The sequence below is a fragment of the Melospiza melodia genome, chromosome Z, assembly GCF_035770615.1.
Source record: "Melospiza melodia melodia isolate bMelMel2 chromosome Z, bMelMel2.pri, whole genome shotgun sequence".
Taxonomy (NCBI): Eukaryota; Metazoa; Chordata; class Aves; order Passeriformes; family Passerellidae; genus Melospiza; species Melospiza melodia.
Genome location: NC_086226.1, coordinates 45,401,702 through 45,416,200, shown reverse-complemented (window position 1 = coordinate 45,416,200; position 14,499 = coordinate 45,401,702). Strand labels below are relative to the sequence as shown.

At 37.2% G+C, this 14,499-nt stretch overlaps 1 protein-coding gene across 10 annotated transcripts in view; it reads right to left on the bottom strand.

Moving 5' to 3' along the window:
- JAK2 (Janus kinase 2) overlaps window positions 1-14,499 on the bottom strand; it is an 87,398-nt gene that overhangs the window by 25,652 nt on the left and 47,247 nt on the right. For all 10 annotated transcript variants that reach the window (XM_063181109.1, XM_063181105.1, XM_063181106.1 and 7 more), the window contains 10 exons: window positions 13,151-13,274; window positions 12,246-12,363; window positions 11,696-11,841; window positions 10,213-10,534; window positions 8,338-8,457; window positions 5,838-5,995; window positions 5,003-5,114; window positions 3,166-3,352; window positions 935-1,062; window positions 285-419 (listed from right to left, as the gene is read on the bottom strand). In XM_063181109.1, coding sequence (XP_063037179.1) covers window positions 285-419; window positions 935-1,062; window positions 3,166-3,352; window positions 5,003-5,114; window positions 5,838-5,995; window positions 8,338-8,457; window positions 10,213-10,534; window positions 11,696-11,841; window positions 12,246-12,363; window positions 13,151-13,274 — 1,550 coding nt within the window. The remainder of the gene's footprint in view (window positions 1-284; window positions 420-934; window positions 1,063-3,165; window positions 3,353-5,002; window positions 5,115-5,837; window positions 5,996-8,337; window positions 8,458-10,212; window positions 10,535-11,695; window positions 11,842-12,245; window positions 12,364-13,150; window positions 13,275-14,499) is intronic.

The window sequence follows — 14,499 nt, the reverse complement described above, 5'->3', positions numbered from 1 at the left end:
TACTTGTTCTTCAGATCTCAGTGGGTAGTTCTGAATTCTCTCACAGGTGGTGGGAACAGGGGAAATAAAGTACATAGGTGTACTTCCCAAAGCCTGTCTGTAGTGTCCCAAAGTTTCAAATCCATATTCCCAGTGCCACAAGTCTAAGCATGAGCTTGGTTCAACAAACAACTCTACCACACAAATACTCATTTATCAAGTAAATGGGTAATGCTTATGAAAAGAAGACTAATGCTCAGCATAGCAGGGACAAATGTTATATAGCATTCAACAATCACACCAACCTCAGAGTAGTTTCTGTGCACTTTATCCAGCACCTTTAAAAGAACTTCAGTTTGATGGAGCTGGCCATAGTCTCCCACTTCTTTCCTTACACCTTTGAAAATCTTAGTAAATGTGCCCTGTCCAAGACTCTCCTCCTAAAAGGAAGGAAGGATACAGACAGAATAAAATCAAAAATATCTGCCTGTTTTAAAAGACATCTTTAGAACCCACCCCCACCCCGTATAAGCATATGCAAGTCTTTAGAGGTGTGCTGGCTGTAGAGTCCAGCTGAGAAGGAAAGGGAGCAACTATATCAGAAACATCTAAATTTTTGCTTGTTTTTTATTGATTACTCAAGGATCTCAGAAAACAACTTGCTGCAAGAACCAGAGAGGAAGCAATTCCATTATTTAACGGAATGCTATGTATTTAGACATCTCTAGAACCAAGTAACTGTTATTGCTGTCCAAACAATGCTTCTTAATTATAAGAAAATAGTTATTTGCATTACTGAAAAATAAAAAAAATTATTTTCCACAACTCTAAGGAAAGATTACAGCAAAATCTCCCAGCTCAGGTAAGATTATTTTAAACACATGCCTAGGTTTTTAAAATTCGGTGCATATTAAACCCAAAATCAGGCAGTAGAAAAAGCAACAAAATGACTTACGAATATCAAGTCCTCATTACGGATTTTGTGAAAAACCATTTGATTGACATTATTGTGTCTCTGTAGCATAGGTGATGAAGGTACATCAGAAACACTATTGCTTCTGAAGACTAGGAGATTTGATTTATCTGGGAGAAGAAAGAGGGAAAGGAAAACCAAAGTAAATTTGCAAAAAATAAAACTAAACCAATGGTGTTTCAGAAGGGTTGATAATGAGGGGCTCCTGATTCAACACAAACAAGATAGCACATTGAGATCAGTGTATTTTAAAAGCCACACAGCATTAAACTGAAATCAAAGTCTGATATTTTCTAATCAGCAAAATCATCTAGGTTCACTCATGAGTTTTATGTTTCTTTTGACAAACATAATGAAAATATTCCTACCCCCTTTCACATTTTAACTGCTGCATTATTTGTAATCACAATTGGGGATGGAAAAGAGGATGTAAATTACCTTCCTTTATAATACAAAGTCGAGCAAGTCTTATACTAAAACTAAATCTGAAAACTATGTCTTTGTGGCTATCTGCTCATATCCATGATTATATTTATTCAATAATTTATCATTCTGATGCCTATAAATTTTTTATTTTAATGGAATAATGTTAAAAATTTATTCTCTATAATGTGCATACATATTTACTTGTTACATAATTTCTAAGATTTTGAATCCATTGGCTACTTTCAATCAAATTTGAGAGAAGTAAAAGTTGTATCATATAGTCTGTTCTGGCAAGTTTGTCTTTAAATAAGAACTTTGATAAAGACAAAGACAATATTAAACTGTATTACTAAGTAGTACTACTTAGAAGGGCAGATATTTAAAGATTTCATAAAGGAAAAGATATGAATATCAAAGACAGGGGAAAAAAATAAATACAAATGCAAGAAAAATCCCCTCCTCAGGCAGAAGCCCTATTCCATGTGTAATTTTTAAGTATTAAAAAGGAGCTGAAACCACACTGCAGACTTGACATAGCTCAGCTAAGATCAACAATGACAGAAATTCACTGACATTGTTGGTTCCATTGCCTATGGAAGTATTCTCAGTGATAAATAATTCATTTAGTAGCTCTTTCCTTCTCAAGACATGAAAACACTTGATGTAAGAAGAAATGCTGCTGCACACAATCCACTGCAATTAAGAAACCAGTTTTGCTTCTAATCACAAAACTGGTTACCATGATTACTTCTGAAAGACTATCTTACACCAAAATTTTGCAGACACCACAACTGGAAACTATGAGTAAGAAACTGAATAAATAGATCAGTGAAATAAAAAAAAACTCACACAAATGTATCACAGAATCACAAAATATTTTGAGTTGGAGGGAACCACAAGGATTATCAAGTCCAGCTCCTGGCTCTGCACAGGACCATCCCCAAAAGTGACACCACATGCCTGAGAGCATTGTCCAAACACTTCTTGAGCTCTGTCAGGCTCGGTGCTGTGGCCGCATCCCTGAGGAGCTGTTCCAGTGCCCAAACACCCTCTGGGTGAAAAAGCTTTTTCTAATACCCAACCTAAACCTCCCCTGACACAGATTCAGGCCATTCCCTCGGGTCCTGTCACCATCACCACAGAGAAGAGATCAGTGCCTGCCCCTCCTCTTCCCCTCATGAGGAAGCTGTAACTGCAGTGAGGCGTCTCCTCATTCCGCTCTTCTCCAGGCTGAACAGAAAAACTGACTTCAGCCACTCCCATACAGCTTCCCCTCCTTTGGACACTCTCCAGTAGCTTTATATCTCTTTTATTGTGGCACCCAGAGCTGCCCCAGCACTCGAGGTGAGGCTGCCCCAGCTCAGGGCAGAGCAGGACGAGCCCCTCCCTTGCCTGGCTGGCCATGCTGTCCCTGATGCCCCCCAGGACATGCTTAGCTCTCCTGGCTGCCAGGGCACTGCTGACCCATGTTCAGCTTGCCACAGACCAGAGCTCCAGATCCCTTTCCATGGCACTGCTCTCCAGCAACTCATTCCCCAGTCTGTACATCCAGGGTTGCCCCATCCCAGCTGCAGGATCTGACATATTCCTTCATATGAAACTTCGTATGGCAGGTGATTGCCCCATTCTCTGAGGTCTCTTTAAAGGGCTTCCCTGCCTTCAAGGGTACCAATAGTTCCTCCCAGTTTTGTATCATGCATCTACCTGAGAGCCATTTAGTATTAACTTATTTTTAAGTCTTTAATCTAGAAAATAGAAAACTTTCTGCTTAGAAATCTCTCTCTTACCTTTTGGTTTTGGAGGACAGCATTTGATGAACTGGAAAATTATGCTGTCTGAACGGACAGTTTCTGTCTGGTAACAGGTCAAGAGATCCTTAAGATTACTAAAACTTCTCTTGGTTCCACTAAGATTATATTCTCCATTCTCATTCTTCGTAATTAAGCAGTGCTTATAATCTGTAGTACTGTCACGCTGCAGAAAATTTTTCCGTTAACAATGAAATTGATTTATATTTAATATTTGAAAGCTTATCTAAATGTATAGCACTCTACTAATTAGAGAAAGGATGCTTCAGTAAAATATGATCATTATTTGTTATTTTGTTCTCACTATGTAATATTGATTCTGAGAAAACATGACTCTACTCCCATCACTGGAACTAGCATGTTGATGCTAGAGAAAAACAAATGTTAATGAAATCTGAAAAGATGGAGCTGAGAAAACAGATAATGGATCCTAGGAAAAATCCTTCAGAGCTATTAAGGAAAGCTCATTCACCCTGACATGGGGTTACATCAAAGCAAAATTTTGCTGGAAGCAATAGCCCTAATGCTTATGCTCCATGTTTGTTTGGCAGATTTGGAGATTTCAGCTGTAATTCTGCTTTCGTGTCATCTCCAGCACAGTTCTAAGAAATTACTTCCTAATATGTGTTTTTAATATGCACTGAATTATTTTCACAAAGACTATTGAAAAGATACCATTAAACATTTTTAAGCAAGATGAACTCTTAATAGTGCTTTCATGATGCTGTATCTCAATCCTGCAACAAATGTTTCAACAAATTCTGAATATAAAAATTCTTCCAAAGACTTGCTCAAGTCTCAGAAAAAGAAAAAAAAGTTGCAGTAAAGTCACTTAAAGGCAATGGTAGTCTTCTCTCACAAGCTTGACTCTCAACTTTGCCTCTCTAAGCTTGTTCAGGAACTGATTTCTTTATCTACAAAATTCCCTACCAAACATACCTCACTGACTGGACACAACATTTCTCCATTCACACATCAGCATTACTTGGTCATTTTCAGAAATGTACCTATCTCTGACAGTATTAGCAAACTTGCTAGCTCGCTGTATACCAGCAGGAAAATTCTAGTATTACCTTTCCTAGCTAAAAACACAAAGGGAGCTCTGCTAATGTAATTAAGGATAAATCCATTCTTGAAAAAAGATCATGAAATTATTTAACAGCAATAATAAAGCATTATGTCATCACTAGCTGCAATGCCAGAGAGAACAGGTACATCTGGTTCTCTAAGTACCCATATGCATTTCCAGGGTGGTCTTCTCTCTAGCTAACAACAGAAATACCCAGGAGATTTGTGTTGATGTAACAGCTGCCAAATAATATGGTAGTATTGGGGATGAGGACAAGACCCAAACCCAGAAGAACCTGTGAAGGAGGCACTCTCAGATTGTCAAAGGCTGTATACCCAATCTAATGGAGCCCCACTTGTGAGGGTGGGGGAGGAGGTATGTGGAAAACCCAGGGAAAAACTCAAGTAAAAATCCCCAAATGTTAAAAAAATAGAAAACCCATCAGATTGCTCCAGCTCCATCTCCCAAATATTTATCCCACCATCACAGTCCCAAGATCCATGTCATTATCTCCAGAACTCTTAGGCTCTCTTCCCTTGGTCTCCAAGGCATGTGCATCAGCAATTCGGTATCAACTCTGACTTTTCTCACAAGACCCTGAAAATTGCCCTGTCTGACAAAAGTAGCTATAGAATATACATACCAGACAAGCATTCTGGGGGAAAATTCAGAATCATTTACTGAACATCTCGGGCTCATTGTTATATCACAACAAAAATTAAATAGGCACTAAGACAGAATACAAACCTCTATAGCAAAGGTAAGGAAGTATTTTTTAAAATCTTTAGGACTGCAGCGAAGGACATAGAAACCAGTCTGATTACCCGCCTTCTTCAGTTTACTGATAGCAAAGTCCATGCTGCAGTAAAAAGAAAATGTTTAATGCTGCATAATTGCAAAATGCATAAATATAAGATGTTGAGTAATGAGCAATATTAACAAATATCTAACAGAAAAATAAGTAAAACTTTCAATTTTGTACAGCTTTCTTTAAGATAATCTCTCTGCCCTTTATTTTCCAATATATAGGGTGATTGCTTATGTAGAGAGCAGCATATTGAAATTTTTTTATACTAAACCATCACAATTATTTATCCAATAAGAAATGTTAAGGGCTAAAAAATATATTCCCCACAGCTTATGATATGATTTTCAACATGCATTATGAAAGAAGCTATAATAAAATTACCTAACAAATGAGCTTAAATTAGCAAAACATTTGTGTGGCTGAAAAAGATGGGTTTAACCAGGAAAATGGCTAACAAGAAAAAAGAGCTGAAATAAAACAACATTCATTATTATTATAAGAACTAATTTCCTCTTAAACAAGTCTTGCTAACTCACTATTTCTATCCTTATCAAGGAATTATCTTTCCACTTAATTTTTATAACATGTCACAAAGGCACTGTATTTTACAAGTGAAAAATAAGATGAAAAATATAAAGCATTTTATGTTACATAAAAGCAATTAAAAACATTTTAAGATGCCTACCACAGTTCACAGACAACTAAAGCTCATCTTCCAAAAAAATACTGAATTATCATAAAAAATACTAAAAAATACTAAAAAAAAATACTTACAAAATTGGCCCATGACAGTTGCTTTGGATATTTTCAAGGACTGATGGTGGAGCTACTTCTTTACAGAGATAATGATGGGCATCCGCTGTTAATCTGTAATATCCATCAATTAATGATACAAAGGAGAGAGCTTCTCTTAATGACTGAAATTCAGCCTCCTGTTCAATTGCCAGAAAACAATGTGGGGTAGGGAGGGAGAGAGAAGTTCAGTTTTTAATAGGCAACAAAAAAATTCCTGAATATGCTAATGCTGTAAAAGATATGCATATCTATGCACATTAAAGACATTAATAAAAGCAGTTTTTAACTGATGTTTGTACCTTCTACCTTATTGTTATGATTCAAAACTTGATAGCAACCTTCAGTGTTCAATATCAAATCCAAACCAAAGAAAACAGAGAAGTTGTGGATGCCTTATCCCTGGAACAGGCTTTTGAGCAATCTGCTCCAATGAACTGTGTCCCAGCCCATGGCAGGGGCATTGGAACCAGCTGATCTTTAAAGTCCCTCCCAACTCCAACCATTCCACGATTCTATGAAATCTGCCTTTAAAAAAAAAACAAGCCCTAGTCTAAATAGATGAACCAGCAGAGTAATGCCAATATGAAAGCATGCGAAAGGGAAAAACAAGTAGATACAAGTCAGCATGCAGATAGCTACTGCACTGCCAATACAGTCTGGTTCATTTCCCTAAAGGAAAGCCTTCACTTCTCAAAGATTTGTATGTCTGCCTTCAAGCAGAAAAGAAAACTCTCCAGGAAAGTACCTGCCTGAAAACTGAACTACTAGTCAGCAAAAACTGGCATCCTCAGGTGGATCATAGACAGAAGATGGTTTTACTACTATGAAGACTGCTACACTGGAGAGAAGCAGGGAGAAAAATGGTGTGGTCAAAGGAAAATGGGTATGAAAAAAGGTCTTATGCACAGTATGATTAACAAATACAAGCAGGGGGAAAAATGCATTAATCTGCAACAACATATTAATTGCTGCAAATAAAACAAAAACAGAGAAGCATTTTCTGAGCCACCCTAGGTTTCATTCAGTAGTGTAACCCAAGAGAACAGGCTTTAGGATGTCTTTGCCTGTGACACCAGAGACATACTTAGCTGAGCACATTTGGCAAGTTCTTTGCTAGAGAGCAATAAAAAGAGGTGGTTTTGAGTAAGTGTTAAGAATTTAGTGTCTTCAAACTCCTTTTTAAGAGGACCAGGACCAGGACACAACTGCAGACCATGGTGAGGCAGCTATGCCTCTGCAGCCCATGGAAGTTCATAGTGTAGCAGAGATCCCCCTGCAGCCCATGAAGAACCTCATGTCACAGAAGAAGGATATGCCTCAAGGAGGTTGTGACCCCATGGGAAGCCTACAAGGAAACACAGATGTTGGCAGGATTTGTGGCCCCATGAGCCACTATGGAGCTGTGGAGAAGCCTGTTCCTTGAGAACTGCACTTTGTGGAAGTGACCAGCACTGGAGCAGTTCATGAAGAACTGCATCCTATGGAAACAATATGCACTGGAGAAGTTCATGAAGGACTCTCCACCATTGGAGGGATCCCTTGCTGAAGCAGGGGATGAGTTGAGGAAGACTGAGTGGCATAGACAACATGCAATGAACTGACCACACCTCCCATTCTCAATGCTCTACACTGCTGAGGGGAAGGAAGTAGAGAATAAGGAATAAAGTTGGTCCATAAAGAAGGGAGGGGTGGTGGGAAAATATTTTTAGGATTTTTTATTCTCATTACCCTACTCTGAAACAAATTCAAATAATTTCCCCAAGTCAATTCTGTTTTGTCCATGATGGTTAATACATCAGCAATATCTATCCTTATCTTGACCCACAAGCCTTTCATTGCATTTTCTCTCCTCTGTTCAAGCTGAAGAGGGGAGTGATTAGAGCAGATTTGGTGGGGACCTCGTGCCCAGCCAGGATCAGCACACCCCATAATTCTGTGATAGTTATACCTGCTGGAAAGCCTAACTCAAATGCAAGGTTGTAGTTCAAGTAAAAAGCTTTTTATATTTGGGCATAAAATACTTTCTTAAGATCTTCTTCAAAGAATTGTACACAGTAAAAGCAGTAACATTAATTCTGTCCTGATACTTATTTTGTATCATCTTTCTTCAGAACATTCTGAAGCCTTTTTGAATGTATTGGTCTCTAGCAGACAGCTTATCAGGACACCATGGAAACAGCACACTTGAGAAATGAAACCATGGACTCAGGTTTAAGACTAATAAACAAAAGAACCAATCTGTGTACCAGAAATTTTCCTCAGATATAAACATCCATTTCTATTTCATTTCAAGCACGTAGCTTTGAATGCAGGAAACCTTTAGTGTTCTGATAACACCCCTTACACTGCTGATAGTGTTTAGTTTTATCTCATGCTTAATTAACATAGTAATGGATTATATAATACTATGCATACAATAATCACACAGCTTGCTCAAAGCAGTATCTATTAGAAAGAACAGCAACCAAAGTAAACAGACCAGATTCTTGCTGTCTTGTTTGTGAATGGTGACAATTCTTCTCTCACTGGAGCCTTCTTGGCTCGCTTGTTTAATGCTGACATCAATGATATCAGGAAAATCACAGTATGTTTGTAAATCCTGCAACAAATATCATACAATTTCAGTAATAACATAAACAGCAATTAAAAATTCTCACCTATTTGCAGCATTGGAACTTCTACAACTCTGAACTCGTAAGCTAACAACAAAGAGGATTATAAAACCTTAAACATGCCATTACAAGCAAATAAAGCATTTTTTCCTTTATGGAATCATCACTAGGAACATAAATTGAAGAACAGACAGAGATCCAGGAACCATGAACAGAAATATCCACATATGAGCTTGAGTTTTTATCATTGTAGATATTTCTTCACTCTGTAGTATTTTATGAACAGTTGAACATCTAGATTACTTTTGTGAGAAGGTTTTTTTTTTTGTGAGCTTATTATTGGTATCCTGATTAAACAGGTTTAGAAAGCCCGTTAACAATACAAAATGTCATAACTGCATTCAGAGTGATACAAGCTGCAAATCTAGCTGGATGAAGAAAAAGTGTACGGTAGTCTTCTCTGTCCTACCTACTTGTTCTTCTGGTTGGTGAACATGTAAACTTGCAAAACAAATTTCTTCACAATCTACTCCACCCACATATGGCATTACATACAAATAAATAAAAATTATTTTTCAGTTCAGTATCTAAATAAAAATTCATCAGTAAAGCTTACTGAAACGAGTTACAATCATGTTTACAAGCATCCATACTAATTAATCCAATTTTCAAAAGCAACTTTATACATAGTTTCTTTACCAGTGAAAATATATGCAGTGTCTGTCAATAATAGGATGATAACATTTTATTTATGAAAAAATAATTTGGCAATCTATACAAAAACATCATTCATTCAAACACTATGCCTACTAAAGGCTTGGTTGCCAAGCTCAAACAGCATAGTATGCATACACTGTGTACACCTAAAACTGGAAATTGCAGAATCTGACATTTATGACAGCTCCTGTCACAGCACTTTGCATTTAGAGGAGAATTAGGGAAGGCAGAGGGCTGATACATAGCAACTATTAATGAAGTAATTGTCAATCTACAAATATTCCAACATCACACTTCAAAAAATATGGGCATGCAATCAGATTTACTTTTTGCTAAGTATTGAAAAAACCCACTAGCATACAGCATTTTTTACAAATTATTACAGCACACTATAGAAATGCAACTTTTTGTATTTTGGTCTTGTCTGCTACATATTACAAATCAAAATTACCAAACCAATTCAATGATTTTGAAAAGAACACACATACTCCAGTTTGCCTTTACTTTTACCTCTGCATAACTCCCACACTCTCAATGTACACTGTTTTGAGTTTCTATCGAGTTTTGGTAAACTCAACATAATGAACAGTTGTGATGGGAAATCTCACACACACACGCACAAAAAGTAATACCAAAAAACAAAAATGCAGCAGTACATGATTACTAGTGCTTATAAGAACCACTAAGTACCTATTCCTGAAGAAATACTATAGGGACTCCACAATCACACAGATGTCATTTTAAATTTGCTGAGACACTGGTAGGTGTCTAACTGCAGCAGGAAAGAGATAGAAGAGAATTTGCCTCTTGTTTGGAGTCCTTAGATCACAGCTTTCAAAGAAGATTTGGGGAATTTCTGCATTTTATCTACACCTGGGGGCACAGTCATTACATTTTCACATTTTTTATATGCCATTGTGAAGTAAAATTTGCCTACCAACTTTGCTTGAGGTAAATCAGAACTTCTAAAACAAGCTTACTACTCTGTTCCATAACAAGTTATTAAAATAATTTTTTTTAATTACCTGCTCTCCAAGTGTCTCACAGTCTTTAAGTTTTCCCCTTGAACACTGAATTCCACCATTTCCAGTTATTACAACGGTTGCAAAACTTTCCTCTCCAGAAGGACCTCCACCAGGTTCTTTTACTTCAAAAACCTCTGAATAGAAGGCAGGCTGAAGGGTTTCCAGATTTATGAGATACTTAAGTTTCAAGTTTCTGGCAGTAGCTTTGCATTGGCCAAACTGTTGTATAAATTTGCGGAACCTGTACCTTATTCTTTTTCGCGTCAAAATGTGGTAGTCTTGGATTTTTGCTCGCACACACTTAGGTAAAAACATTTTGTAGCTGTGAATACATAACCAGACAAAAAAAGCTACTAATTTCATCCATTAAATCCAGCAAAGATAATTAGTTCTGTGGTAAACAAGACAACATTGAAAACACCTTTATCTCTAAATGTACTGTTATTTTTCCAACTGTAAGATAACAAAAATCCTTTCTTAGATCTGTAGTATGTTCTTTCAAATAGAGCCCCCCTTCCTTTTTCCATTTTTTCCTTCATTCAATTGCAACATAAACTACATAACGCCATTTTCCATAATTCAAATATGTCTGTTCCTTCATTAGTGAAGTTCTAAGGTAAGGCATCAGAAGTTACAAAATTGCTCTGTTTGGTGTAGAAATTGTTAAGAGGATACTGCATGTCAATTACATGGATAAAGGACAGATTTCCTGGCTGAAAAAACAGGTGGTAGAATAAAAAACTGTGGTTGGTTGTCACTGAAGTTCCTATGTCAGGGACAGAATTAACTCAGCTGGAGTAGAAACTGATAGGATTGATACACCCAAGTGAGTTGATAAACTCAAGAAAGTTTAGCAGAGATCTGCCCAAGATGGTTAAGAGCCATGACATGAGAGAAGAGGCATATGGGAGCTTGATGTGTTCAGCCTGGAGAAAAGTAGGCTGAAGTATGGTGTTCTATTAATTGTCATCTACCAATACGAAAGGACAAGAGAGAATTATCAGTATCACAGAAGAGACTGATTAGGTACAGAGAAAATCTTTCACACTGACCATGGTCATGCAGAGGACAAAGGAGTTACAGGGGAATCTCCATATCTGGACATTTTTAGAACTTGACTGGATGACGCCCTGAGTCCCTTCATCTAACTTTGAATTCGACCCTGACAGGAACAGGGGCTTGGATCTGATGACATACAGAAGGTGTCTCACCTAAAATTATTGCTTGCATATTTTCTCACACAATAAGCTGCTGCCTTTCCTTTCATCAAGAGAGTCAAATCCATGTCTCCAAATCATGAATGGCCATCATGACACAATTTTTAAATTCATATCTATTTTACATAATAGGTAAAATTACGTAACTATTTTACATCCACACATCAACTGCCAACAGGTGAACACCTTCTCCTAGGCACTAATGCACAGAAATACAACGTTTAGGCACGAGATAGATGTGAAACAGTTACAAATTATGGAATCACCTGACTGAATTGTAAATAGCCATTGGGGTTTGGTCCTTTTCTTTGGCCACTCTCATCATATCTAGAACAGCCATTCCAAGGCATTCTTCTTGTGTTTCGTGAGTAACAGGCATCTGTACCCATCCATCCAAAAAATCAGCTCGCCACTGAAAAAGAATGCAAGAAAGCAAATGAAACCTGGTGTACTGCTGCTTAACAAGAATGGAGGTTTGGGGTGCAGTTACTGGGGGAGCTGTGATTGTGTTGTTTGATTGTTTATATTTGGGTTGCTTAGAGGGTTTTATTGGCTTGGTTCTTTGAAGACTGAATGACCTACTTCATCCACAAAAAGATGTACTTATTCATAAGGAATACCAGCTGCTATCATGCTTAGAAGCACTGTTTTGAACTTCATTTCTCCAAATACACAATAGGGCATGGAATTTAATTTCCAGCTTGAGAGGGCTTCAGGCTTTCAAGAGCCTACAGAGTTACTAGGAGAAGATGGAAAGGGAATAGATGCTAATAACCCTCACCAATCTGCATTTAAAAACAGGAGAGCAAAGCATACCTGTGCGAATAGGTAAGACATGACAAGATCGTCAAGGACAGGGCTTTCTGCACCTCGAAGAACGCCATACCGGTATGCTCTGTTGCTGCCACTGCAATACCAGTGGGGAAAATAAAACCTGGTAGGAAATAAATTCAAGCAAATGTTAATAAACAGATATTTTGGTTACCAGTATCAGACATTACTGCTCTCAAATACATGTAACTAGTGCTGCTAATCTGGAGGAGCACTATGAAACCCCAGTTACTCAATGAAGACTTCAGATCCAGTTCTTGATGTTTTAAAGTACTATAGTACTCTAGCAAGGTGATCAACTGTACTGAGAGGAATGAGAACCTTTGCTAAGTTATTCTCACTAATCAGAATACAGAGAATTTTATTAGTGCCTTCCAGCTTCTTTTGAAACTGTTCCCAAAAACCCACTCGGGCCAAATCATATAATGTAAATAAATTAAGCAGTTTACAAAAGTAAAACTGTGACTGCAGTTTCAGTTCTCCACATTCAATTATAAGGTTAGTGAAAAATGGCTGTATTGCAGAAACATGTCTGACTATGCAGGACAATTACTCTGCATTTCAGAAACTACTACTTATTTCAAACAGGCAAGCACAGAGGAGATGAGATGTATCACTATTATGAAAGCTTTTTACTTCTAGTGTGTTTTTGTTGTTTGTTTCTTCAATCTGACACTGGTTAACATATTGGATAGAGAAAATTAATAAAGTATACATAATTCAAATCACTCCAATATTTTTGATTCTTTTAGCTCCCTGTTTTCCAGAAGAAGCCAGCAATCTGTCCATAACTTCTAAGAGACTACAGTTCAACTAAATATCATACTGGTTGTGTTCTCTCACACAGTCTTGTTTTATCATGAAAAGTGCACAACATTTTATTTAATTACCTTATCCGGTAAATTAGGATGAGCCTGGTTGTTTCATCCACATGGAAGATGTGATTTGGGGGATACCACATTCTGTCTGTTTCACTCATGAGTGCAAACATGTTATGATACACCGGCATGATACCTACATGAGGAGCAGAGAAGCAAATATCAGCAGGAAACAGTTTTCACAAAATATTTTTAAAATATTGTGGGTTAAAAGCAGCAGATTGCCACAGTGCTCTACTACTACGGGCAACAGGCATCAGTACTGCCAACAACACTGCAATCACATTCCCATAACCTGCAGGCTGCTTTGCTGGTTAAATTTTTAATTCTTCCTTTATGCTGTCTGACTGAAGACCATGTTCACCTGTTGTCCTATACTCACTGTTAGATAACTGTTAGATTTTCTCATTTTCTATGCATGGCATTTAATAAAATGTCTTCTTTGCCTCCCAGTTTAGAAAAAGCTTACAACAGTAGATTTCTTTTCCTGCCTTTCCAAAATCAGATCATTTGATTTGAGCATTGATTTTACGACTAAGCATTGATTTTAAGATTTTAGACTGATTAAAAATTAGAAGTAAAGCAATACAAAGAAAATTGTAGTGACTAGGACAACCACTAGCCATTTCCATATTAGTAACTCAGTCTGCAACAAACCCAAACATATACTGTTAAAATAAAATAGAACTGGAAAATATTACTTTCCCTCAACAACTTTGATTTATGCTAACGGTAACTGACAAGCAATCCTACTTAATCAGAAACTAAAAAAATCAGTTGAGCATCAACTCTTCAGCAGCACCAGAATTTTAATTTGTCTTTAATGCTCCCAGCTGAAACATAGCCTACGACTCATCACTGTACTGTGCTGCAGTGTTATGCATCCCTGTGATGCCAGTGTTAGATCTGGAAAACAGGTTAACTGCCTGAAAACTGACAGCACAAAAGGATGAACTGCAGGTATTGACACACATATTCTGAAGACAGAAAGAGACACAGGTCGAAAGGCCAGAGAGTAGGATGAAAAATTACAATGTCAAAGTTACAGTAGGTCATATCTAAAGAAAACTTTACATTACAACAATATACTTTGGGGTAAGAAGGCAAAAAAAAAAAAAAAGGAAAAACAAACAGGTAATGACAATAAAAGTAACTTAAAATGATGTTATGAGACAAAAGAATTCTGGGAAAAGGCAAAATACCAACACCCCTGCTCAAAGACTTAGAATGAAGAAATTCTCACAAGAAACCAGGAGAAAAAAAACCTCCTTTATTTCTTTTTCTGTTCTGAAACACATGTAGGTAACTACTGAAAGGGGCAGACCCCACACTTCTTTCATCATATCTAAACAGCATGTAAG